Genomic DNA, 24,904 nt, shown 5'->3' on the forward strand with positions numbered 1-24,904 from the left:
CACGTTTTATGGGGACTTTCCATAGACACATGTAGTATATACTATCCTCTAATACTAACCCTACTCCTAAACCTTCCCATCATAGAAAACTCTGCAATTTTAAAATAAAAACATCACTTATTTTGATTCATAAGCGGTCTTCTTCATGGGGACAAAAAATAACCCCACGACGACAAGGATTTAGGATATTGCCATCTTTGTGGGGACATTTGTATACCTGGGGTTGTATACCTGAACCACAGAGACAGAGAGACAGACAGACAGACAGACACACACACACACACACACTCCATAAAATAATCTTCCATAAAGTTCGAAAAAGAGTTTTACCTTCCAAATGCTCTACAAAGCCATCGTTTATGCCATTTAGAATGCAGTAGGCCTATATATTCAATACATTAAACTCACTTAATGACAGACAGTTTCTTTCAAATGCGTTTTGTAAATCAGTTCAGATCGTGAGGTGCCTAAAGATTCCCAGTCCAAATTAGAGGCCAGTGATTTTAAGTGTAAAACATTTTTAGAGTGTACAGAGTTAAAGAAAAAATGAGGGCGGGACTTGTCCATGTGGAATTGATTGGATGGTTCTGGTTCGCTATTGGTCGATCTCATGTGAGTAACAGGTTGTCCCGCCCCGCCCTGAGAGCAGGACGGATAAGGCAATTAAAGGAACAAGAAACAGAAACCGGATGACCTTAAAGAGATTGTCGCAAACCATTTCTCAATGCATGCGGCCGGCAGATGTGAAAAATGACAAGAGTCTTGTGGATGAGTAATAAAATGATTGAAAGAAATGAAAAGGACCAAGTGCGCGCAGACATATAAAGTGCACTCAATTTATGAGCTGACTGAACACACCACCTCTATTGCTGACAGACCAGTGGCCTTGGTGTTCAGAAAGCCATTAAGCGCTGGGTAAAGGTTAAGCGTTTTTTCTTTTGTTTCCTGAATCCACCATCACAGAACAATTTCTGCACAAATGGGCGGTAAAAGTGGTTAATCTATTCAATGTAAGGATTCATATGTAGTCCAGAAGCATGGGTGCTTCTAAAAATACCCTCTCCATTCTGTGGACTGAAGGGATTTTCATTTACAAACATTAGTGCAAATGAGAAAACTGATTACAGTAACTGAAGGGGCTGGAAAGGAAGCGGCTGAAATGGGCTGACTGGAAGCTGCAGTCTGAATCAAATGGCAGAGAAACAATAAAGCTCTGAGCTCCCAAAGGTCTGGAGAAAGGCTCAGATGATTGCATTGTGGCCAAGACGGCAAGAATTTCTGAGATAAGCCTAAGAGCATGTACCATTCATTCTTAATGTTATTTGGCTAAAGATAAAACCTTGAGGATATGGCAAGCAGCACCACTGAAATCTGCTACCAATAACAAAATGAAAACATATCTTCTTCATACACATTGAACAAGATCACATTCTGTGTAAGAAACAGCAATATTATTAAGACCTGCCTTACTTGTAATTGTGTTGTTGCACTATCTTTGACTTGTTGTCCAATGATGGGGTGTAAAACCATCATTGGCTGTTCAGCCGAGGTATAGTCTTTATAAAGACGCCGCTGCCACTCGACGGAGAGCTAATTTCTCATCAAGTTGAGAGCTCCTTGATCCCGATAATGAAACCTGTGTAGTCCCAGTGAAGGTTGTTCTGATTGTTACACAAGTGGATCATGTTCAATTATGTTACAAACATGTTAAAAGATCTTGGAGCATAGGGGTCTCCCGTCTCTTTATTTTGGTGAACTTGTTTGTGCTTTGTTTTTAATAGAGAGTTAAGTAAGCCAGTTGTATTTTGATATTTGATTAGGTTATTTAATTTATCCCTTTTTTTTTTACTATTCATTAAGTTTGTTACTTTGGCCTTTTTTAACACTGAAGGAATTGCTCCTTTTTCCACTACCTACTTGTTATTCTAATATTACAGTTCACTCTGCTTCGTTCTTAGTGCTTAGCATGTAGAAGACGTAACAAGAGTTAAGAAGTTATTTAATTGTATCTTTCATAGTGTTCATAACCTCAAATACCGTACAGGAAGTACTATACATAACAAGACTCATGAGAGGGTTTAAAGTAATCCAAGGCTGACATTATTATGACAACATCATCCTCTAATTATTCACTGTACATCCTATTAATTATGCAGCGTTTAATTAGGTTACGTTTAATGTCTATTTTGAAACAGCAATGTGGGTTACACACATGCAAGTGAAATTAAAATGGGCAAATGGGCTCTGGATGGCCAAGAAATCTTTTCTTACCCTTTTCAAATACAGTTCTCCCCACTTTGAAAATGTACATTTTTGAAATGGAACACAAAAGTAGATTCATTTAAATAATAACTTTGCATACAACATAAGTGACCACATACTCAAAAAGGTCAATCAACCAACCAATCAATTAACCAAACAATCAACCAACCAATCAATTAATCATTAATTGGAACATAATGACCAAAATTTGAAGTTTTGAAACTTAAAGATTAAAAACATTTAAAGACAGTGTTATGCAGTCAGTCAGACATAACAGAATGATGACGCTATACGAACAGCAAGAGTACAACACATGCTTGTTTTCAGACTCATCTCCTGTGGCTCTGGATTCAAAGGTCAGTGAACTCCAGCACAAGGGCCACAGGTTAAGGTCAGTGTGCTGGTGCTCACATCACTAGTGACTGATGCCATTTAGAGTGTGATACTAATATGAGACAGGCTGGAGGCCATAGACTCTTACTCAAATAAACTAGGCAAAACGTAACCGAACTCATTACCAAAAGTTCATGTGGGAGTATACAGGCAGTGATGCTGTATGAAAAAAAGGCATGTGATGGGATTGTCGGCTTGCAGCTGGGCGATTATAATCAGTAATTGCATAGAAGTGTACAGCAGTAGTAGGGGATGCAGAGATCACACAGCACAGACAATTGAGACAAATTATACAAAAAATTAAAAGAAACAGCCTATTTTATTGCTTGGATCTAAAACCTTGTGAGCTGCCTATGGGGGCTTTATATATAGTACAGAATGCACACTACCGGCTAAAAGACAACTTCCATGATAAAAAAAAAAAAAATTTTGCTTAAACCAGTCAATCAGCCAAACCAATATGGTCTGTTTACTGGTTCTAAGCTAGCCAACTTAAATCAACTGAGGCCAGCTTAAATCAGCTAAAACCAGCAAACAATTTTAGACTGCTTTAAGATGGGTTTTTTTCCAGACGGGTTCATTATGATGCCTTGTTGTTGAGAAAAATTTTGATTAGTATTTATAAAATAATATTATTATATATAATATTGAGGTTAAACAACTGGAGTCACATGGATTACTTCAATGATATCTTCACTACCTTTCTGTGGCTTGAAAGTGGTAGTTGCGTAGCTGTCAATGAAAGGACATAAAGCTCTCAGATTTCCTTAAAGGATAAGTTCGGCGTTTTACACTTAAAGCCCTGTTTTAAGATCGTTTATGATGAAATCGAACGGTTAAGATTAAAATTTGGACACATGCTGCTGTCCCGAGAATTTCAGGTTTTTGTGTTAGCAAGCCCCCCACCACCTCCACAATGGTTTCATAGGTTGCCTTGGAACAATCATTCATATAAACGCATTAAACTTTAGTTTACGAAGACGTGAAACTCACCGAGTGGTCTGGGGTGTTCACTGATATGCTCACGCAAAAATCGCTGCAAAAGATGCTGTCCAACAGGTGTTTTACCATTCGTTGTAAAACTGTGGACCTATTTTTCCAACGCCTCACAACCGGACATTCTTCCAAAAACTACGATAAAACCTGTTGGAAAGTATCTTTTGCAGCGATTTTTGTTTGAGCATATCAGTGAACGCCCCAGACCACTCGGTGAGTTCCACGTCATTGTAAACTAAAGTTTAATGCGTTTATATGAATGATTGTTCCAAGGCAACCTATGAAACCATTGTGGAGGTGGTGGGGGGCTTGCTAACACAAAAACCTAAAATTCTCGGGACAGCATGTGTCCAAATTTCAATCTTAACCGTTCGATTTCATCAGAAACGATCTTAAAACAGGGCTTTACTTGTAAAACGCCGAACTTACCCTTTAAAAAAGCACATTTCTGTGTGTAATTGAATGATCCACTTTTAACAAACTATATTGCTATACTGAGATGAGTAAAAATCGACTGAAATATGTTGAAATAAAATGTATTTGTATAAGCAACGTATTAAACTGCAAATTAACATTTATATTTCTTATATATATACGAAAGACCGATGTTACAGACATATGAAAGACAACATTTCATAGACTAGTTTTGGATAGATTATACATTTTTCCTCTAAAATATTTGCCACCTCAAATAAGCTTTTGTTTGCCAATTTTTGCTCATATGTTAAATAGCCTATAGTAGGTTTTGTCAAAAATAAAGTAATCAAATAATATGTTATTATGTGTTTGTTCCAATGTAGCCTAGGCTATATCTGTCAGGATACAGGCACAGAGACGGAGGTAAGTGAATTCAAACGTGAGTTTATTTACAATGATTCAAGTGACAAGGTGAATTGGCAAGGTTCAGGTGAAGGTGCGGTGACGATCACTACGTGCGGATTCCAGGTGAGCAGATCCTCCTTTAGTTAGCTTGGCGTGAGCAGACACTGTTCATTGATACGTCTCCTTTTCTATTTCAGATACAGTAGCGTACACGGAGATCTCGGCGGGAACGTGGGACACTCAGACGAATCTCCAGGACTCGGGGAACATGGGACCAGGCAGGACTTCTGGGAACAGCGGGACAAGGATACAAAGGTGAGTATTTCAAAGGTGACTATACGTTACGTGGTGGTTTTCAGGTTGACGTGGAGACTTCAGGAGACAGAGGGCTATGGTCTATTCCTGTTGGAGGCTTGACAAAGACTGAAGTGTGCATGGGTGTTTTGTAGAGCTGGGTGATGAGGTAATTGATGGTGCACAGGTGTGAGTGGTTAGTATTCCGGGGAGAGTGATCTTTGAGTGGTGGATGGGAATGAATCTGATTGATTCCTGACAATATCCAAAGTAATGAATCCTTAACTTTGAAATATGTATGATAAAATGTATACTTTAGTTTTTACAAAGAAAGATTGCACTTGAATTGTTGTTGTAATTGTAACATTTTTAATAAAAACAATAGTAAACAAACTATTAAAAGGTAAATATAAGCCTCTTCTTTGAATAATTTTTATTGAGTTTTATTAGTGACAAATTTGGGGAGAGGAGACATATTCCAAAACTGAAAATACAGTATGAGAATTAACTGCACAATTACTAGACATGGAAAAATATATTTAAAAAAATTAGATGCTTCCAACTGTGAACCAATTCGGTAGAATATATATATATATATATATATATATATATATATATATATATATATATATATATATATACACACACACACACACATATATAGATCTTGCATTCTTTCTTGTGGCTCAGTGACACACCTGAATGAATGGCTCATTAAGTATGCGGGCCCCATTGTCTCCTCAGGTGTGAACCACTAAATATGCATGATGGTGTTGAAATCGTTGACGCCCCTTGCGCATATTGCCTTTCCAAACAAAAAGTGTCTTACAAAATTTAAATCAATGTATTGTTTTATGTGAATGATTAGGCAGGATGATTTTCACATCATTTGAAGAAAAAACTCTAGGCAACAACATCCTTTAGTCAAAAGTCTTGTGGACGCATATTTAGTATGTGTTTTGTGGCCTTATTTCCTTATTTCTTATTACACCTTTGCCATTAATATGTTTATAAGCAACTGAAAAAAGCACAAATGTCAGGGCATGTCAGAACATCTCAAGGACCCCAAAAATCCCTTAGACGCCAGAGGGTTAACACACATTTCTTTAGGACCAAGAATCGATGTTGTGGTGCCAGAAGAGACGTCTCTTTACAAGGGCAGTAAGACACACTCCATTATAATTGCCATGATGACCTGTGAAACAACCAGTGACTCTATACTCTCCAGGTCTAAATCAAATTGTAAGGAATACAAAGTAAACAAAACAAAAAAACAAGGTTACACTATACTATTTCGATAGTCCACTTTAGACATTCTACTAACTATAAGTAACTTTTCAACTACATGTCAACTAACTGTCATTAGAGTATTAGTAGAGTGTAGTAGACTGTCAGTAGATTGTTAGGTTATGGTTAGGTGTTAGGGTTCGGGTCAGGAGAACAAGTTGACTTGTAGTTGCCAAGTTACTTATAGTCAGTAGAATATCTGTTGGGGGACCAACAAAATAAAGTGTTAGCAGATATTAAGCAGACAGTCTATTAATACTCTAATGAGAGTTAGTTGACATGTATAGCTGCAAAGTTACTTATAGTTAGTAGAATGTCTAAAGTGGACAATCAAAATAAAGTATAGCCAAAAAAAAAACAACAACAACTTTTCCCCAATGCAGCCAAAAGACAGCAGGAAAGTCGAAGAGTCTCTGAATAAATGAATTATACCAATGAGATTATATTTGGTTTTCATCCAGCTTCTTTCTGCAAGCATTGTGGAACAATGTTTGTGAGCCATTGGTCGAGAAAGATGATTTGCTATGTTGTGGAAGTGAGAAAGGGTGTAATGAGAATATGATATGGAGAAGCTGCCCTACTTCCTCTACATTGTCTGGGAGACAGATATCGAGCGGCTGGAATTTAGAACCTGAGGTTTATTTAAAGTGTCTGCTGAGTTTAAAAGCAAAAACACGATTAATGTTTCATTGAAATGTGCAGTGTGGTTTCAGTGATGACAGACATTTTGACAAGTGATTGCCAGCTAACCACAGACAATAAATAAAACCTTCAGAGAACAGAACCTAGCAGATATATTAAATATATAATAAGTCATTCAGGTGTGTTATTTTCATCAAAGAATGATTCCGTTCACTTTAAATATAAAAATTAAATCAAATTTATCACTCTTTAAGGGATAGTTACGTAAAAAAATGGAAATTCTGTCATCATTTACTCACCTCCATGTCGTTCCAAACCTGTATGACTGTCTTACTTCTGTGGAACATAAAAAGATATTCTGAAAAAAATGTTTCAGTGTTTTTTTTTTTCTCTCCATACAATGAAAGTCAGTGGGGTCCAATGTTGTTTGACAACAACCATTTAACAGGGGAAACTGCGAAAACTACAGTAAAACAAACAATTATCAGTTTAAACTAAAGGTTGGACTCGATATAACGTTCATTACAACTTATCTAAGATCCAGCGATCCATGGATATTGACATGCAGTCAGGAAACACGATTCCTGGCTGCATTTATATGTGCCTGATTTCGACGCCTGGGAAATACATAAAGTAAATTTGCCTGTGAACGCTTTACATAAATACAATATAGGTAGGTCTAAATCCATGTGATCACTTATATCTGTCACAGTGTTGGGTTTGTGTTCCCCTGATGTCCACTAGATGTCCTCCTTTCCCATGGTGTCCTTCACTTATGAACTACATTTCCCACGATCCTTTTTCTCATCATTGCACTCAGCTGTTCCTTATCACTGATCATTGCACTCAGCCAATTCCCCATTATCATTGTCGATTCCCTGTGTATATAACCCTGTCTGTTTCAGTATGTGTCACGGAGTCCTTGTTATTGTCACCACACTTCCGTTTACTGTTCGAGTCGGTTCCTTGTGTTTGTCCTCTTGTTATTGGATTGCCTTTTCTGGATTTTGACCTTTGCCTGGACTGTTGTGAGTACGGATTACCCTTTAAATAAAGACCGCTATTGGATCACTGAATTCCTTGTGTGTGCTTGTCGTGACAGAAGGACTCCGTCGTCACAAGATCCAGCGGTATGTTTCTCAATATCTCTTCCCCAGCCACCGAGGGAGAAGGGAGTTTTTTAAGGGGACCCGATTAGTCAAGTTTCGCGGGACCCGTGGAGGTCGCAGTGGAGGAGGTGGTCGAGAGCCTGTTCACGTCACGTCTGCCCAGCGAGAGACTGTTCACGTCACGTCTGCCCAGCGGGAGACTGTTCACGTCACGTCTGCCCAGCGGGAGACTGTTCACGTCACGTCTGCCCAGCGGGAGACTGTTCACGTCACGTCTGCCCAGCGGGAGACTGTTCACGTCACGTCTGCCCAGCGGGAGACTGTTCACGTCACGTCTGCCCAGCGGGAGACTGTTCACGTCACGTCTGCCCAGCGGGAGACTGTTCACGTCACGTCTGCCCAGCGAGAGACTGTTCACGTCACGTCTGCCCAGCGAGAGACTGTTCACGTTCCGTCCGCCTTCCTGGACCTGGACTATCTGGAGCGTCTGGCTCGGATCCTGGACATGCCCGTGTCTGCTGTTCCAGAGCCGGAGCCGGAGGCAGAGCCAATGGCCGTTCCAGAGCCGGAGGCAGAGCCATTGCCGGTTCCAGAGCCGGAGGCAGAACCATTGCCGGTTCCAGAGCCGGAGGCAGAACCATTGCCGGTTCCAGAGCCGGAGGCAGAGCCATTGCCAGTTCCAGAGCCGGAGGCAGAGCCAATGCCTGTTCCAGAGCCGGAGGCAGAGCCAGTATCCGTTCCAGAGCCGGAGGCAGAGCCAGTGCCGTCTGCCTTCTTGGATCTGGACTATCTGGAGCATCTGGTTCGGATCCTGGACATGCCCATGTCTGCTGTTCCAGAGCCGGAGCTAGTGTCTGCTGTCTCAGAGCCGGAGGCAGAGCCATTGCCCGTTCCAGAGCCTATGCCTGTTCCAGAGCCGGAGGCAGGGCCAATGCCTGTTCCAGAGCCTATGCCTGTTCCAGAGCCGGAGGCTGAGCCCATGCCTGTTCCAGAGCCGGAGGCTGAGCCCATGCCTGTTCCAGAGCCGGAGGCTGAGCCCATGCCTGTTCCAGAGCCGGAGGCTGAGCCCATGCCTGTTCCAGAGCCGGAGGCTGAGCCCATGCCTGTTCCAGAGCCGGAGGCTGAGCCCATGCCTGTTCCAGAGCCGGAGGCTGAGCCAATGCCTGTTCCAGAGCCAGTGCCTGTTCCAGAGCCAGTGCCTGTTCCAGAGCCAGTGCCTGTTCCAGAGCCAGTGCCTGTTCCAGAGCCAGTGCCTGTTCCAGAGCCAGAGCCAGTGCCTGTTCCAGAGCCAGTGCCTGTTCCAGAGCCAGTGCCTGTTCCAGAGCCAGTGCCTGTTCCAGAGCCAGTGCCTGTTCCAGAGCCAGTGCCTGTTCCAGAGCCAGTGTCTGTTCCAGAGCCAGTGTCTGTTCCAGAGCCAGTGCCTGTTCCAGAGCCAGTGCCTGTTCCAGAGCCAGTGCCTGTTCCAGAGCCAGTGCCTGTTCCAGAGCCAGTGCCTGTTCCAGAGCCAGTGCCTGTTCCAGAGCCAGTGCCTGTTCCAGAGCCAGTGCCTGTTTCTGTGTTTGTGTCTGTTTTTGTGACTATTACAGTTCATGTGGCTGTTCCTGAGCCGGTATCTGCTGTTCCTGAGCCGGTGTCTGCTGTTCCTGAGCCGGTGTCTGCTGTTCCTGAGCCGGTGTCTGCTGTTCCTGAGCCGGTGTCTGCTGTTCCTGAGCCGGTGTCTGCTGTTCCTGAGCCGGTGTCTGCTGTTCCTGAGCCGGTGTCTGCTGTTCCTGAGCCGGTGTCTGCTCCGCCCTGGCCGCCCGAGGGGTCTTCGCCGCCCTGGCCGCCCGAGGGGTCTTCGCCGCCCTGGCCGCCCGAGGGGTCTTCGCCACCCTGGCCGCCCGAGGGGTCTTCGCCGCCCTGGCCGCCCGAGGGGTCTTCGCCGCCCTGGCCGCCCGAGGGGTCTTCGCCGCCCTGGCCGCCCGAGGGGTCTTCGCCGCCCTGGCCGCCCGAGGGGTCTTCGCCGCCCTGGCCGCCCGATGGACTTTGCGTCTCGCCCTGGCCTCCCGATGAACTGTGCGTCTCGCCCTGGCCTCCCGATGAACTGTGCGTCTCGCCCTGGCCTCCCGATGAACTGTGCGTCTCGCCCTGGCATCCCGATAGACTTTGTGTTTCCCCCTGGATGCCCGATAGATTTTTTGTTTTGCCCTGGCCCCCGGTTAAACCCTCACCCCTTGTTCCTGTCTCCCTTCATGGACCTGGCCCACCTTCCCTCCCCCTGATCCTCCACCGTTCCACCTCCCTCCTGAACCTCTTGTATTGTGTTGTGATTTTTGTTGTTGTCATGGAGCGTCTGGTAGCCGCTACGTAGAGGGGGGGTTATGTCACAGTGTTGGGTTTGTGTTCCCCTGATGTCCACTAGATGTCCTCCTTTCCCATGGTGTCCTTCACTTATGAACTACATTTCCCACGATCCTTTGTCTCATCATTGCACTCAGCTGTTCCTTATCACTGATCATTGCACTCAGCCAATTCCCCATTATCATTGTCGATTCCCTGTGTATATAACCCTGTCTGTTTCAGTATGTGTCACGGAGTCCTTGTTATTGTCCCCACACTTCCGTTTACTGTTCGAGTCGGTTCCTTGTGTTGGTCTTCTTGTTATTGGATTGCTTTTTCTGGATTTTGACCTTTCCCTGGACTGTTGTGAGTACGGATTACCCTTTAAATAAAGACCGCTATTGGATCACTGAATTCCTTGTGTGTGCTTGTCGTGACAATATCAATGTTATATATATATATATATATATATACACACACACATATATATATATATATATATATATATTATATATATATATTGTCCAGCCTTAAAACTTATATCGTTTTTTGTCAGTGTTCATTTAAAAACGTCCAGTTATGCAGAATATATACGATGGTAAATATTTAATTGATGAGCTGTCAATACAATATATAACAATACAATATATAACTATGATTTTACCCCTAAATTCAGCATATTGACAAAAAATTATAACTGCAAATCCACATTTTGCTGTTTTTAGTCTTGTTGTTTCTATGAATTGCAGCTATCCATTTGCTTTCTGTAGCTTTCGGCAGTCTATAAAAATATACGTCAGATTTCTTGTCAAATCTATTTGAACAGTCATTCGCAAAGCTCTTTCCCGTTTTAGATGTGTTTTGTGTTTTTTTCAAGGCATTCAGAAAACCAATGCTGCCGCTCAGTCTTTTTGCCACTTGACCGCAGTCACTAAGGCCGACGGTGACATCACGCACATAACTTCTATATGGTGGAATAAGCCCCGCCTTCTAAATAAAAGAGCCAACTGGCGATTGGTAAAGTCATCGCATCACTGCAGCTGCCATTAGAAGCTCCGACTAGGCCTGTCGCAAATTATCAATATATCGCACAATATATGTTCATGACCTCAATAATGGTTTGTGAAGCAATAAATCGCCGTTATGTTTACATGATGATGAATGTCTCCAACATTTTCCTGGATTGTGCCGTCATCTTGTTTGTTTTCCGTGACGGAGGCAAAAGTGGTTCTCGGGCAGTTCCACACGCACGCACGCACGCACGCACGCACACACACACACACACACAAACAAAAATTTGTTATCGTGACAGGCCTAGCTCCGACTGCTATAGAAACAGTCGGTGTTCTGAGATGCACGCTTGAGGGCGAGTAAATGAAAGGATTATCATATGGGGTGAACAATTTCCCACTTTTTTTATGGAAATGCATGCTCAGATCACAAACCTATACTAATAACTAGTAAGTACTGCACCACTATCCAAGCTAAGCTATTCCTGACAACACATACAAGGCTGTTTAATAGCAGCTCAGCTGCAAGTCTGTCTATCACACTGAAGTGATAGGGCATATTAAGCCACAATGAGCTGGCATCTTGGATTAAATATTCAGTGTTTGGTCAAGGATTATGTGGGCTCCTGGAATGGCATCTCAGAGGAGAGCTGGAACATGACCTGGTAATAGCTGTAGAGAAACCAAAGAGATGAAACCTACACGACTCATGTCGCAGAGATTGTCTAAATAAACACACCAGACTGACATGACTACAGGCTCAGCCTTCACGCAGTATGATACCGTTTCCTTACGCGAAGATGCACAGTTTTGTAAGTAAACAGACGAAAAGAAATGGAAGCTAGAAACTGTTTAATTGCGAATTATGACCGGTAAGAGCATCTGATACTCTCTCACACTCAAAGAGAGAGCATAATGTCAACGAGTTGAAGGATTTGGGCCTATTGAGACCTCCGCAAATTGCATTGACAAACCTAATCAAATCACTTGAAATCTATAACCATCTACTTTGCTGCATGCTAAAAATGTCTATGTGCACCTGAGAGGTTTGCGTGAGAAATAAAACGTGATAAAGCAGAAGAGAAAGTTCTACAGATGCTCTCAGGCAAGATTAGAAATATGAAGGCCATTTTTGTCTCTTTTTCCTCAAAGACAAAAAGCAGACGTTGTTCCAGATCCTGTGCCAAGTATTTCAACCGGTTTCCCTAAAAATGGATGATACATTGCAGCGGTGGACGCGTGTGACAGCAGAAAGCAATAAACTGGGGGGAAACAAAAAGGCAAATGTCATTTGTTCACAAGAGAGAGATTTCGAGCGTTTAGGCGATAAGAGCGAGGCCACTATGTGACAAATAGATGTACACAGCCCTCTTGCTCCATGTAGCTTGAAAATCAGCCATTCAATTCACAGTCTTCGGGGTCCAAAAGCCTTAAGAAATATGCAGCTCGCACTGTCCTTTCTGTGGGACATTTGAACATTACGGTACAAAATGTAATAGGTTGTTCAAAGTCATTTACAGCAATGAAATAGCAAGAGGTGTTATACTGCTGGTGAGATAAAACAAGGATTTCATTTTCTTTATGATCTTTAATCAAGACAATGTACTATGAAGAAAGGGGAAGACATTTTTAAAGACACTACACGGTAAAAAATAAATAAAAAAGCAACTACATATTTTCCAGTTCACTGGATCGTTGAGTCACAAATACTGAGAAATGTGAATTACTAGAAACTACATAAAATCCCATGTTAGGCCATCAGATTTCCCCAAATGTTGTCCTAACTAGTCAAACACAGTTGTCTGAACAAAAAGTCTTAAAACAATTGACTTAAATTATCACACAACTTTTTGTCAATTTAAATGTATTCATTCACTGTGTGCAAAATGCCTCATTCAGCCATAAATTCATTGAGGCAACTACAGATTTCTTGTTCAGCAAACTAATACATTAAATTATTGATCTATCATTTTGGTAGCCATGTATTTGACACTTAATATGCAAAGTGAGCTATGCTATCTTTGTTTCTGAAGGTGCATTCACAATATTGCTAAAATGTTGAGGGTTTGGGAGTTCCTAGCATGCATTGCAGCATGATTAAATTATGCAGTTACTGTCATAGTATTGTTTTACTGTTTGCTGACTTTTTTGTTGTTGTTTTGTCATTATTGTTAGTTATGTATTGTATGTAGTCTCACGTAGCCACACCTTCAGACTGTTGGCAGAAAGCAACATATCACAGTACGTTATGTTCAGCGTCATTTTTCACGGTTTTAGAATTCACCCATTCACATGACGACTTTGAAACTCCTGAAGTGTTTCCAATTTTGTGTCTGTGGTCCGTGACTTCTGAGGCTGAGACTAAGGTCTATGTACAAACTTTATTCCAGATATCTTTGCTTTGTGTCAAATATGTGGAACAAGAAATTTGCAGTTGCCTCGATGAATTTATGGCTGAATGAGGCATTTTGCATACAGCAAATTAATAAATTTAAATTGACAAAGTTGTGATAATTTAAGACAATAGTTGAGATAACCTAAAAATCTTAACGCATCAATTTGTGTTATCTCAATAATTCCTTCTTCACGGTGAAGGAAATAAAAACCATACTCGGTTAGTAACGTAACCTCGGTTCTCTCTAGAGGGGGAACGAGTATTGCGTAAGTTTAGCTTACGCTACGGGAAAGATTCATCTTCACGAGATACTGAAGCCAAAAAATTATCCTTAATTTTGTATTCCTTGTCAACGCAGTGCAGCAGCTAGCAGACCTAGAGCAGGCCATCTCGCGTGCTCATTGGCTGCCCTGCGGGCAACTGCTGCAGCCTACCAGTGAGCCCGGCGTGACGTCGCGCCCAATGAAGGGCGCCCGCGCCTTCATAGCGTCACAGCCCGCCAGAATGGGCGTGGCTTAGCGTATAACACTAGGGGCTGTAGGCTGACTTCCCTGGTTTTCGTCGACTGAAGCGAAGTCGCTCGTGGCGCGAGCACGGCCGGTTACGCAATACTCGTTCCCTCTCTAGAGAGAACCGAGGTTACGTTAGTAACCGAGTATCGTTCTCTTACGAGAGGTTCTCTCGTATTCCGTAAGTTTAGCTTACGCTACGGGAACACTTTATCAACGCCGTGCGTGCAAAGCATCCACATGAGACCCCGAGCTTTCAGGGGAACCCCATAAGTGGAAAAAATAAGGTGGCTAGCCACGCGGGCCATCACTTGTACATAAGCACACATAGGGAATACAGAGCAGCGCGGCGGTCTGTATAGGCACATGGCACATACCCTACTTAGTGCAGCTCAACCAGGAGAGCTGAGTCATGTGAGAGTGATCTGAGCAGGAGATCTGGGCAGAATACACCTCTCCTTCAGACTGACAACAGTTTAGCCTGCAAGGCAGGAACTTCTAGGTTATAAAACCTGACAAAGGTAGACGGGGAGCTCCAGCCCGCCGCTACACATATGTCATGGATAGAAATTCCACTGGACCATGCCCACGAAGAGGCCACGCCTCTCGTGGAATGAGCCCTGATGCCCAGAGGGCATTGCAGACCTTTTGGCGCGTAAGCGGCCGCTATAGCGTCTACTATCCATCTGGACAGGCTCTGTTTCGAGGAGGCGAGACCCTTGGTGCGCCCACCAAACGAAACAAAAAGCTGTTCCGAACGCCTGAAGGAGGCGGAGCGCGTAATGTAAAACCTCAGCGCTCTGACAGGGCAGAGGAAATTCACATCACCTTCGCTGTCAGATGCTGGGAGAGCTGACAACGAAATAACTTGCGCTCTGAATGGAGTGCCCATCACTTTAGGGACATAGCCATGTCTAGGTCTGAGAATGACTTTAGAGTCATTCGGTCCGAACTCAAGACACGACGCGCTGACAGACATTACATGCAGGTCCCCTACACGTTTTACTGACGACAGTGCAGTCAGAAAGACGGTTTTCAGTGATAGATATTTGAACCCCACGGAGTCTAGTGGTTCAAATGGAAAAGCTTTCAGGGCCTCGAGGACCAATGAAAGATCCCACATGTGAACCGACGGGGGGCGCGGCGGATTCATCCTTCTAGCTCCTCTAAGGAAGCGGATGACCAACTCGTGTCTTCCCAATGACTGGCCGTGCGTCGATTCTGCGAACGCTGCCACGGCCGCCACGTATACATTGAGCGTGGATGGGGACCTTCCCTTATCCAACAGCTCTTGTAGGAAGGTGAGCAGATGCGCCACCCCGCATGTCCGCGGGTCCAGACCTCTGTCAGTGCACCATCCAGAGAACTCCGACCATTTATACGTGTAGAGCCTTCTCGTGGAAGGGGCTCTAGACTGCGTGATCGTGTTCATCACTCCTTCTGGCAGGGCAACGAGTACCCGTTGATCAACCATGCATGCAGAGACCAGCGCTCTGGATGGGGATGCCAGATCGTGCCGCGAGCCTGAGAGAGGAGATCTGCCCTCACCGGATTCGGCCACGGAGCTGTATGTGACAGCCGTGCTAGTTCCGGGAACCAAATCTGATTCTCCCAACGCGGGGCTATGAGGAGCACCGAGTGGCGCGTTTCCCTGATTCTCTTGATCACCTGTGGCAACAGAGAGACCGGAGGGAAAGCATATAGCGGGAGGCTGGGCCAAACCTGGGCCAGCGCGTTCTCGTCCTTCGAAAAGACCGTCGGGCATTGAGCGTTGTCTTTTGACGCCACAGTTTCTAGACCGTTTGGGGGTGCAGGGACCATTCCCCTGGGGGAACATTGTCCCTGGACAGTTTGTCTGGGGCGTCGTTCAAATGGCCAGGCACATGCGCCGCCCTCAGCGAGCGCAGGTGCATCTGAGACCAAATAAGGAGGCGTTCCGTCAGATTGCAGAGATTTCTGGATCTGACACCGCCCTGACGGTTTACATAGGATACCACAGACATGTTGTCCGAGCGGACAAGAAAATGCTGGTCCTGTATGAACGGGAGGAAGCACTTCAGCGTGTTCTCGACCGCTATCATTTCCAGACAGTTTATGTGAAAACCCTTCTCCTGGTCTGACCACTGGCCAAAGGCCGGTCTGCCCTCGAACAGCGCGCCCCAACCCAATTTGGACGCGTCTGTTGAGATGACTTTACGATAAGAGATGGTTCCCATCATTACTCGCTGCTGGTACCAGTCGGCCACTAACCAGGGCTATGCAGGCCTGAGTCACTCTGATTTTCTGGCCGCCAGACACCCAGGCCACGCGAGCATTCAACCAGTGTTGGAGCGGGCGCATGTGCAGTAGGCCCAGCTGGAGCACCGCTGCAGCTGATGCCATACAGCCCAACATCCTTTGAAATGTTTTCAAAGGGAGAAAGCTGCCCTTCTGGAAAGATGCGGCTAGGTGGCGAACACGGCGCGCGCGCTGTGTTGATAAATAAGCCGTCATGGTCACCGAGTCCAGTGCTATTCCTAAAAAGGAAATTGACTGGCTGGGCAGTAATGAGCTCTTGGTCCAGTTGACCGTGAGACCCAAGCTTTCCAGATGACTGAGAAGCACTGTTCTGTGAGATAGCAGTTCTGTCTCTGACTGTGCCAATATCAGCCAATCGTCCAGATAGTTCATTATTCGCAGCCCTGACTTCTCAGGGGGGCGAGCGCCGCGTCCATGCACTTTGTAAATGTACGGGGTGCCAGGGACAGGCCGAACAGCAGGACGTAATAATGATATACCTGACCGTCGAAGGCGAATCTCAAAAATTGCCTGTGACGGGGTACTATCTGAATCTGAAAATAGGCATCCTTCAGATCTAGAGAAATAAACCAGTCCCTCGGGCGAACGTGCGCGAGGATTTTCCTGGTCGTAAGCATTTTGAACGGTCTTTTCGCAAGCACTTAGTTCAAATGTCTCAGATCTAGGATAGGTCTGAAGGCTCCGTCTTTCTTGGGTACGAGAAAATATCGGCTGTAAAAGCCTGACTCGCTCAGAGAAGGTGGTACCTTTTCTATAGCCCCTTTGCACAGCAGCTTTGCTATTTCTGCGTGAAGTAGGTGTGCTACTTCCGCATTCACTATCGTCGCGGTCCGGGCTTGAAAGCGCGGGGGGCGGCGAATGAATTGAAGTGTATAGCCCTGCTTTATTGTGCTCAACACCCATTCTGAAATCCCTGGGATAGTTTCCCACGCAGCTATGTGAGCCGCTAGGGGGCGAATGGCCTCCGGGTTCAGACCGCCGCCATATGCGGGCTTGTGAAACTGAACCGGAGCCGAAAGCGCTCTCGGTTCTGGGCAATGGCTGCTCGCTGAAAGCCGAGACCGGCTGATTTATGTGAGATGTCCCAATCATAAGGGATGGGGAATATTCTTTTTTCACTCTGACGCGCGAGCAGCGCTCCGGACGGAAAAGCTTCCTGTAAGCGTGAGCGCGGGCACTAGACTTACAAGTGTATTTGACGCCTCGATCATAATGGATGGGGAGCGTTTTATTAATGCCTTGCGTTTTGTGATAACACTTAAACGCGCGGGCGGAGCCCGGGGGGAGGTTTGTGTTAGCAAGCGTGAACGCACTCTGGCGGGCACGAGACTTACATTCATAACCTGCTTTCTTGATCGTGTAACAGAGCGGGCAGATAGTGGGCACAGACTTGTGGACACATTTCTTACATTCAACACTCGAGCGGCTTTTCTGCGCTTTATGAGAGTGTGCTCTGCGAGGTTCGGAGTGCTTATGTGTAGGGGTGAACACTGGGGCGTGGGCACTTTCATTACACTTACAACACCGACGGCATGAGCCGGACCAGACATTAAATACTCTTTTTGAGATTTTTCTGGGTCGCCGTGAAAACGGCGTTTGTGTGCAGGCGAGAGGGTCAACAAACCGGCTCGTTGGCTGCTAATTGAACCACTGCAGTAGCCTGTTTGAAGGGGACTGACAGGGAATAAACTTTGACTGCGGTCCGGCCGCAGCGGGACAAGCACGTCTTTTCGGAGGCGATGTGTCTGTTAGTAAGCTTGAGCGCTCGTGAGCGGGAATGTAACTTACATTCTTAATCTGACATTATACTCACCGGGCTCACTGGTAGGCTGCAGCAGTTGCCCGCAGGGCAGCCAATGAGCACGCGAGATGGCCTACTCTAGGTCTGCTAGCTGCTGCACTGCGTTGACAAGGAATACAAAATTAAGGATAATTTTTTGGCTTCAGTATCTCGTGAAGATGAATCTTTCCCGTAGCGTAAGCTAAACTTACGCAATACGAGAGAACCTCTCGTAAGAGAACTGGCTTTTATTCTGTTAGCATTCACGTCATTATAAAAAAAGAACAAAGACCTTTGACCCACCCCAACTTCCTGTTTCAACAGTAAATATTGAAGATATTTAATCAGCAGCACTGATAACATTTTTATTATTATATGATGTAGCCTAATAAATAATACAATATACACAATAACTGACTAAGAATTGCAGAATTTCCAGATTCGCAGTGTCCCTCTGCCGTATTCTACGTCAGATCCCATTAGAATCAGGCTCAGGTCAGACTTTAGAATGGACTGATTCTTTCAAGTCATCGATCAATCCTGATCACTTGAGCAACAGATATTGACATTCAGTGTCTGTGCATTGCTTTCTAAGACAAAAGTGCTTGCCTTCACAAGGGTGGTTGAAATATAAGCATGAATATATTGAAATTACAAAAGGAAGTCTTAGAAAAGTACAAGATAATCAGTTTTTGGCATTCAACCAAAATAATTTCCTTTGCTAACGGTCATATTCAAATTTCCTGTAACATAATAATTACTACTGTATTTTTAAACTTTTTTATTATTTTAAGTGTAAACTGAGAAAAGAAAGACTAACAGAAACAAGAGCACTGTTCTACAACCATGTTTGGACAGATTGCCGAATCAATACAGCACCGTAACAAGGATTCCAAGTGAAGGCAGAAAGACTGTCTCCAGCAGAGTCAGAAAAGCTGTCCGTCTATCAGACGATCAATATTAAAAGTCATTTTCTGTGACTCAGCATAATATCTGACATTGGGCTTGTTCCAAGAACACATCCTTTCCAGCACGTTTGATATATCCTGGTAATCATCACAAAACCGCTGACATCTGGATTAATTAATTTGTCATGCTTTTGACCCTTAATTCAATTAAATCACTATTTGGCAAATGTTAAGTATTGTTAATAAAGAGAGCAGTATATCTATAGCTATGTACGCAGTGGAAGAGTGTGCAACACCAGACAAATATGATATAATACTGTTCATAATGATGGAAATATAGTACAGCATCCACACCCAATTCGGCTCTAACTCACTTGCAGCTTGCTTTTAATATTGCTCAGTGTAACTTATTTGAACTAAAACTGGTCTTAAATGCTGATAAAAAAAAAAACATGTTGTTTTCTAAAACAAAATCCATCGCTCATAATCTTCTTTCAATCACTTCTTTTTGCGATTGAGTCTGTCTCTCAGTATAGACATCTCGGGATTTTAACTGACGATTCGCTTTCCTTTGCCCATGATGTTCAGCAACTGGTCAAAAGATTGATAGTGAAACTGGGTTTTTATTTTAGAATTAAATCCTGCCTTTCCTTTGAGGCCAAAAAGAGGCTTGTTGCTGCCACTTTTATATCTGAATTATGGTGATATCATATGCATGCATGCATCTTCTCAGTGTTTACATGCTTTGGACTCGGTTTATCATGGTGCATTGAGGTTCATAACAAATTTTAAACCACTCACTCATCATTGCGAGTTGTATGCTCGTGTTTGATGGTCTGTTTTGTCTATCCATAGAGTAAAACACTGGCATGTTCTTATTTATAAAACTATCCTGGGACTGCTTCCTTCATATCTTCAGACATATATCTGTAAAAAATATGTAGGTAGTTATAGCCTTCGGTCTCAGGATATTTTCTTATTGTCGGTTCCAGTGGTGCGGGTACTGAACTGGGAAAAAAGGCATTTAAATCCTGGAATAATCTGCAAAATAAATTGTGTGCTGATAATCTTGGCCCGGACACTCTTTCCAGGTAAAATAAAGGTTATAATAAAGGTTCTTCTGGATTTAGTCGGTCTCAGTTAATTCTGTTTCTTCATGTAATCTCAGACGGACTAGATAATGGTGAGATCAGATCTCCGTGTGGAGCATAACGGGTGTTGTCAGACTCCTTGTGCATATAGAAATTTCACTGGATTATTACAATTAAAGGCAAAAAATTTATGTTTGGAAATGTGAACTGATATTTCCAACTGAAACACTACAGCAAAATATACAGTATAAGTGGCTTAAAACCATTTCTTTGGGGTGGAAATACTAGCGTGCCTAAGATGTTTGCACAGTACTGTATGTTGAGAGCATTTCCATCCCCATTAATGGTAGGTAAATTAATATTGTGATAAATATTGGCATCGTATGATATGGAAAAAAATATTGTGATAATATCTTTGGCCATATCGCCCAGCCTTACCCTATCCTATACCCCCAGAACACTTAGAATATACGACATGTGTTGCATGGGATCATTCCCTGATACTTTTGCATCTTTTTTAAAAAGTGTGATGCTGGTCGCGAGACACTGCGATTATATGGACGAGTGTGAGCGGGACATTTAATAAAAAAATAAAATAATAATTATTCTCCATTTGTGCTCCGAAAAGGAAAGAAGGCAATATGGCATTAGAACAACACCAGGGTGAGTAAATGATGACTTAAAGGCTATTTACTGAGCAGAAATACTTAATTTTCATTTTAGGGTGAACTATCCCTTTATCTTTATAGGAAATAGTCTATATCATTGAAAAGAGACTGCAAAGAGAATAGTTTATATCATTTTATAGGAACACACAGATTTTTCAGATTATGATCAACGGCATCTAAATGAACTGCTTGACTAATATAATGTATGCTCAAAAAAAGTAAGTAATAACTTAAAAAGGACAGCCTGTCCCAAACACAGAAGACATGCCTTCTATCAACACATGATCCTAATCAACAAGATTTAATGAGGGAAAGTTTTTCTTTAGCTGTTAGTGATTATGATCAAACACTACATCAGTCCCGCCTACAGAAATCTACTTAAACCAGTCCGCCAGCAGTAGTCAAGTTTTCACTGCAGCTCTCTTTATCTTTCAAAAGGGTCACAAATTATGTACATAACACATTCTAATGCATTGTATTCATAAAAAATAAGACCAGCAAAGCAGTGCATGCCAAGCTTTGCCATCCGTGGTCTTTGTTGTCAAACGCACCCACACATTCAGACACACGTTCACATGCTGCAGAGATGCACAGGATATTCCTCACAAACACAACAGATACACCATAATCAATAAACATGAAATAAAGAAATAAGGAAATAGTAAACAAATAAACTTCAAATAAACGTCAAATAAGATAAATCCCATGACTTCTTGCTTGGATTAGCTAGAACAAAACTTCCTCATACTGAGGTGGTAAATTATCATAACGAGTGCAAAGAGAAAAACTATTGGACCATTAATTCTCTCTGTAACCAACATTTTGTAAAGAGTCCTTCAAAATATTTAACATGAAATTGTTTTTTCACAATATATATATATATATATATATATATATATATATATATATATATATATATATATATATATATATATGTGTGTGTGTGTGTGTGTGTGTGTGTGTGTGTGTATATATATAAAATATCTAATGTATGTGTATATATGTATGTGTATAAAAATAAATAATGAAAGAATGCAAAAACATATCTTGACAAATTAAACAGTTTAACAAGGTCAGCATGCTCACTACATGCATTTGTTTTGATGGATTGCTGATTTCCTGCAACAAGCCTATTCATTTCAGAAATATGGCTCACCGCCCAAATTATCTCCACACAATTTGACATTATTTGTAGACACACTGGGAAAACTACAGCAGGATACTCAAGGACAACATGACTAAATTTGCTGCAATCCACAAAGAAGAGCCCATCTCTCCTTGAAACAGCTGACACATCAATTTATATTTGGCAAATGATGGGGAAAATTTGTTTGCCTCCTCCTAATTGCCAGTAGATTGAGATTAATTGACAAGATTAAGGAGATTAGGAAGGAGAAGATGGATAGATAGATATTATCAAAGGTCAAAACCCAGTTTAGAGATTGCCTGCAGGTTGTTTGAGCTGCACTGCCTCAACTTCTACATCAATACTGTATATAATGCTAGATTGCACCAAAGTATGTTATACGCCATTGCAAATCCAACAAAGAACAAACCTGGTTCTTACAAGATAAAAAAAAAAACTTTGGAGAAGGAGGGAATTGCCAATTTTACCTGCATTGAGTGTGCCAGTAATAAGTCTGAAGAGGTACTGAGCAAACTTCAGAATCTCCCTCTTGCATCTCTTCCTACAGCTGCTCATGCTGAGGTTTCTCTCTCTTCCCGCTGTTTAATCCTCAAAAGGTTTGTAGACAGAGGAAAACTTCCTCCCCGTGGCTGTGCTCCTGCCCGAACCTGCTCAGCTTGTGCGTCTGCGAGAGTCGGCTCATACGGAGCTGCGCGAGGGGGGTCACTTACTGCCGTTGGGTCATTAATATTTCCTCTGGAGCGCTCGTGTGTCCCAGAGGTGCTGAGCGCTCCCTTCTAAGCGGTCTACTCTCTTTAGCCGTTCACACTCTTTCTGTCACACACACACACATTTGTAGTAGAGCGGCTGCTTGTGTGTCTCAGCACCATCTGTGGCTGTTTCAACCTCCACGACCGTTTCTGGGAAGGCGGTGCACGAGAGAGAGAGCGATGAGGAGGGGCAGGAGAGGTGAAAAAAGAGAAGGAATCAGCATTGACAGGCGATTATGGGACTGTCGTGTTGCCAGTTACAATGCTACAACACTTCAGAAACGCTCTAGATGAGGCATCTCTGAGTGTCACTGTATTGAGAGCAAAGGATTTTAAAAAAAAGTGGAAGAAATGGAGAAAGGGAGGGACGGTGAGGTTAAAGATAAGAAAGACTACGGAGACAGCCTGCTCTTTCTTGAGAGAAAGTGAATAGGACGGAGATATGGGGAAGGAAGATAAAGGTGCAAGAAAGCAAGTGAAAAGAGATCTGGACAGAAAGACAAATGGACTGAGGTGTGAAAAGCAATGTGAAGCTCAGCAACAGACGAACTGAAGGCAATATAAAGAAAGCAGAGAGAGAGAGAGAGAGAGAGAGAGAGAGGTTAAAACTGATGGGAAACACCTTGACATCTTCGAACGGCAGGTGTTCAGATGGTAGAAATAAAGGTGGAGTTCATAAGGTCAGTCCTGATGACTCACAGCCCGGGGTACTTATTTTACAAAGCCACAACAAAAGACTGGGACTCGTCCATGAAAACAGCTCTAGGTAACATTTTACTCCAAAATAAAAGTAAAAAATAAGGTTGTTATAGACCTTATGTAGCCCCTCCTCTTTTCAAAGCTGCGCTCGTCGTGTTCTGTCTTCTGGTTTGTATTTCCACAGCATGAAGGTAAGATCTTACGGATTTCTGAATGAGCCAATCATTTTAAAGACTTCCCGGTCAACTGGCATTTTGTTATGACATCCGCTTCAAACATTACAATGCTCATGATAACTTTCGTTAACTCTACAATGAGTAAGTCAACTTCACCAGCTAATTACGACAGAGATGCCATAGAAATATACAGAGCTACCGCAAAAACTGAATTTCAAAGACAAAATTCTAAAGATGGCTGCGCGGTTGTTTCTCTGTCGCATAAGGTATATAGTTATTTTATTATTATTGTTTAAAGCTGCATAAATGAAAGCCAGTACAACAAACATTGCAGCGTTGTATTAACAGTATATAGTTTAAAATATAAATGATCTGTAATGGGAATAAGCTTTTATTGTGTTATGGCATTGAGAACTCTTTTAATTGTTACAAATGAAAATGTCTGAAAAAAAACTGAAATAGTACTAGAATGTCTATTTTAAAGCTAAAAAGAAATATTCAAAAAAGCATTGGAAAGCACTTAATATAATTGGTAAAACTAAAATTATAAACAAAAATTCTAAATATGAAAATTGTCAATTTACTCACCCATGTCATAAACCAACTTATGTTTTCTTTTTTTGTCTAATGAAAAAAAAAAACTTTTGAAGAAATGTTACGCACACAATACTTAATAGTAAAATGGTTGTCAAACTCCAGCAAGGAAAAAAAAAACCTCCTTTAAAGCACCATAAAAGTGCACCACCATACTCTTCTGTAATATTATAATTTTTGTGATTCGTGATGCACAAAACCAAATTTACGTTGCCATTTAAATACTGTAATGATAATGTTTAGTTTTAGGTTTCGTTTACATGAAAACAATGTATGAAAAATGGAAACGTTTTTCTATTGTACAATGTTGTCAAAATGATCCCTTCTCGTATTAATCTGCGAAAATGATTAAAAACGTTGTATTATGCTGTCTGGCCAGTAGTTGGCGATGTCACTTTGTAAAGAAACACTATGTGCCTATAGACGCATGCACATGACGTTACCGTTTTCACAAATTCACATGTTTGTAGCTTACACAAGAGACGATAACGGAATCATTTTTAAAAACTTCAAACACGTCATCAAAATTGCGCGTTTTCAGGCCCCCAAAATGCAATTGTTGTGTAAATAGCCAAAACGCATGAAGTTTTCAGTTAGAAACTGTGTTTCAAGGAGAGTGCCCCGCACTTTCGTTTTCACTGTGTTGTTCCTGTTTGCCTGTTCTGTTCTCTAATAAGTTTCCCTGCTTGTTAACCAGTTCCCACACCTGTTTCATTTTATCCTTGATTACACTCCCCATGTGTTTAAAGGCACAAT

General features: G+C 42.6%; 1 protein-coding gene across 4 annotated transcripts in view; it reads right to left on the reverse strand.

Moving 5' to 3' along the window:
• The window catches only part of kcnip4a (potassium voltage-gated channel interacting protein 4a), a 240,879-nt gene that overhangs the window by 132,448 nt on the left and 83,527 nt on the right, over positions 1 to 24,904 (reverse strand). The window contains exon 1 of one of the 4 annotated variants that reach the window (XM_077201933.1): positions 22,398 to 22,801. The exons of the other annotated variants lie outside the window; for them this stretch is intronic. Coding sequence (XP_077058048.1) covers positions 22,398 to 22,485 — 88 coding nt within the window. The 5' untranslated portion in view covers positions 22,486 to 22,801. Of the gene's footprint in view, positions 1 to 22,397; positions 22,802 to 24,904 lie in introns of those variants that run through there. 4 annotated transcript variants of the gene reach the window in all.

This window comes from Siphateles boraxobius, unplaced genomic scaffold, assembly GCF_051911475.1.
Source record: "Siphateles boraxobius isolate OS27281-9 unplaced genomic scaffold, OSU_SipBor_1 48, whole genome shotgun sequence".
NCBI classification, from domain to species: domain Eukaryota; kingdom Metazoa; phylum Chordata; class Actinopteri; order Cypriniformes; family Leuciscidae; genus Siphateles; species Siphateles boraxobius.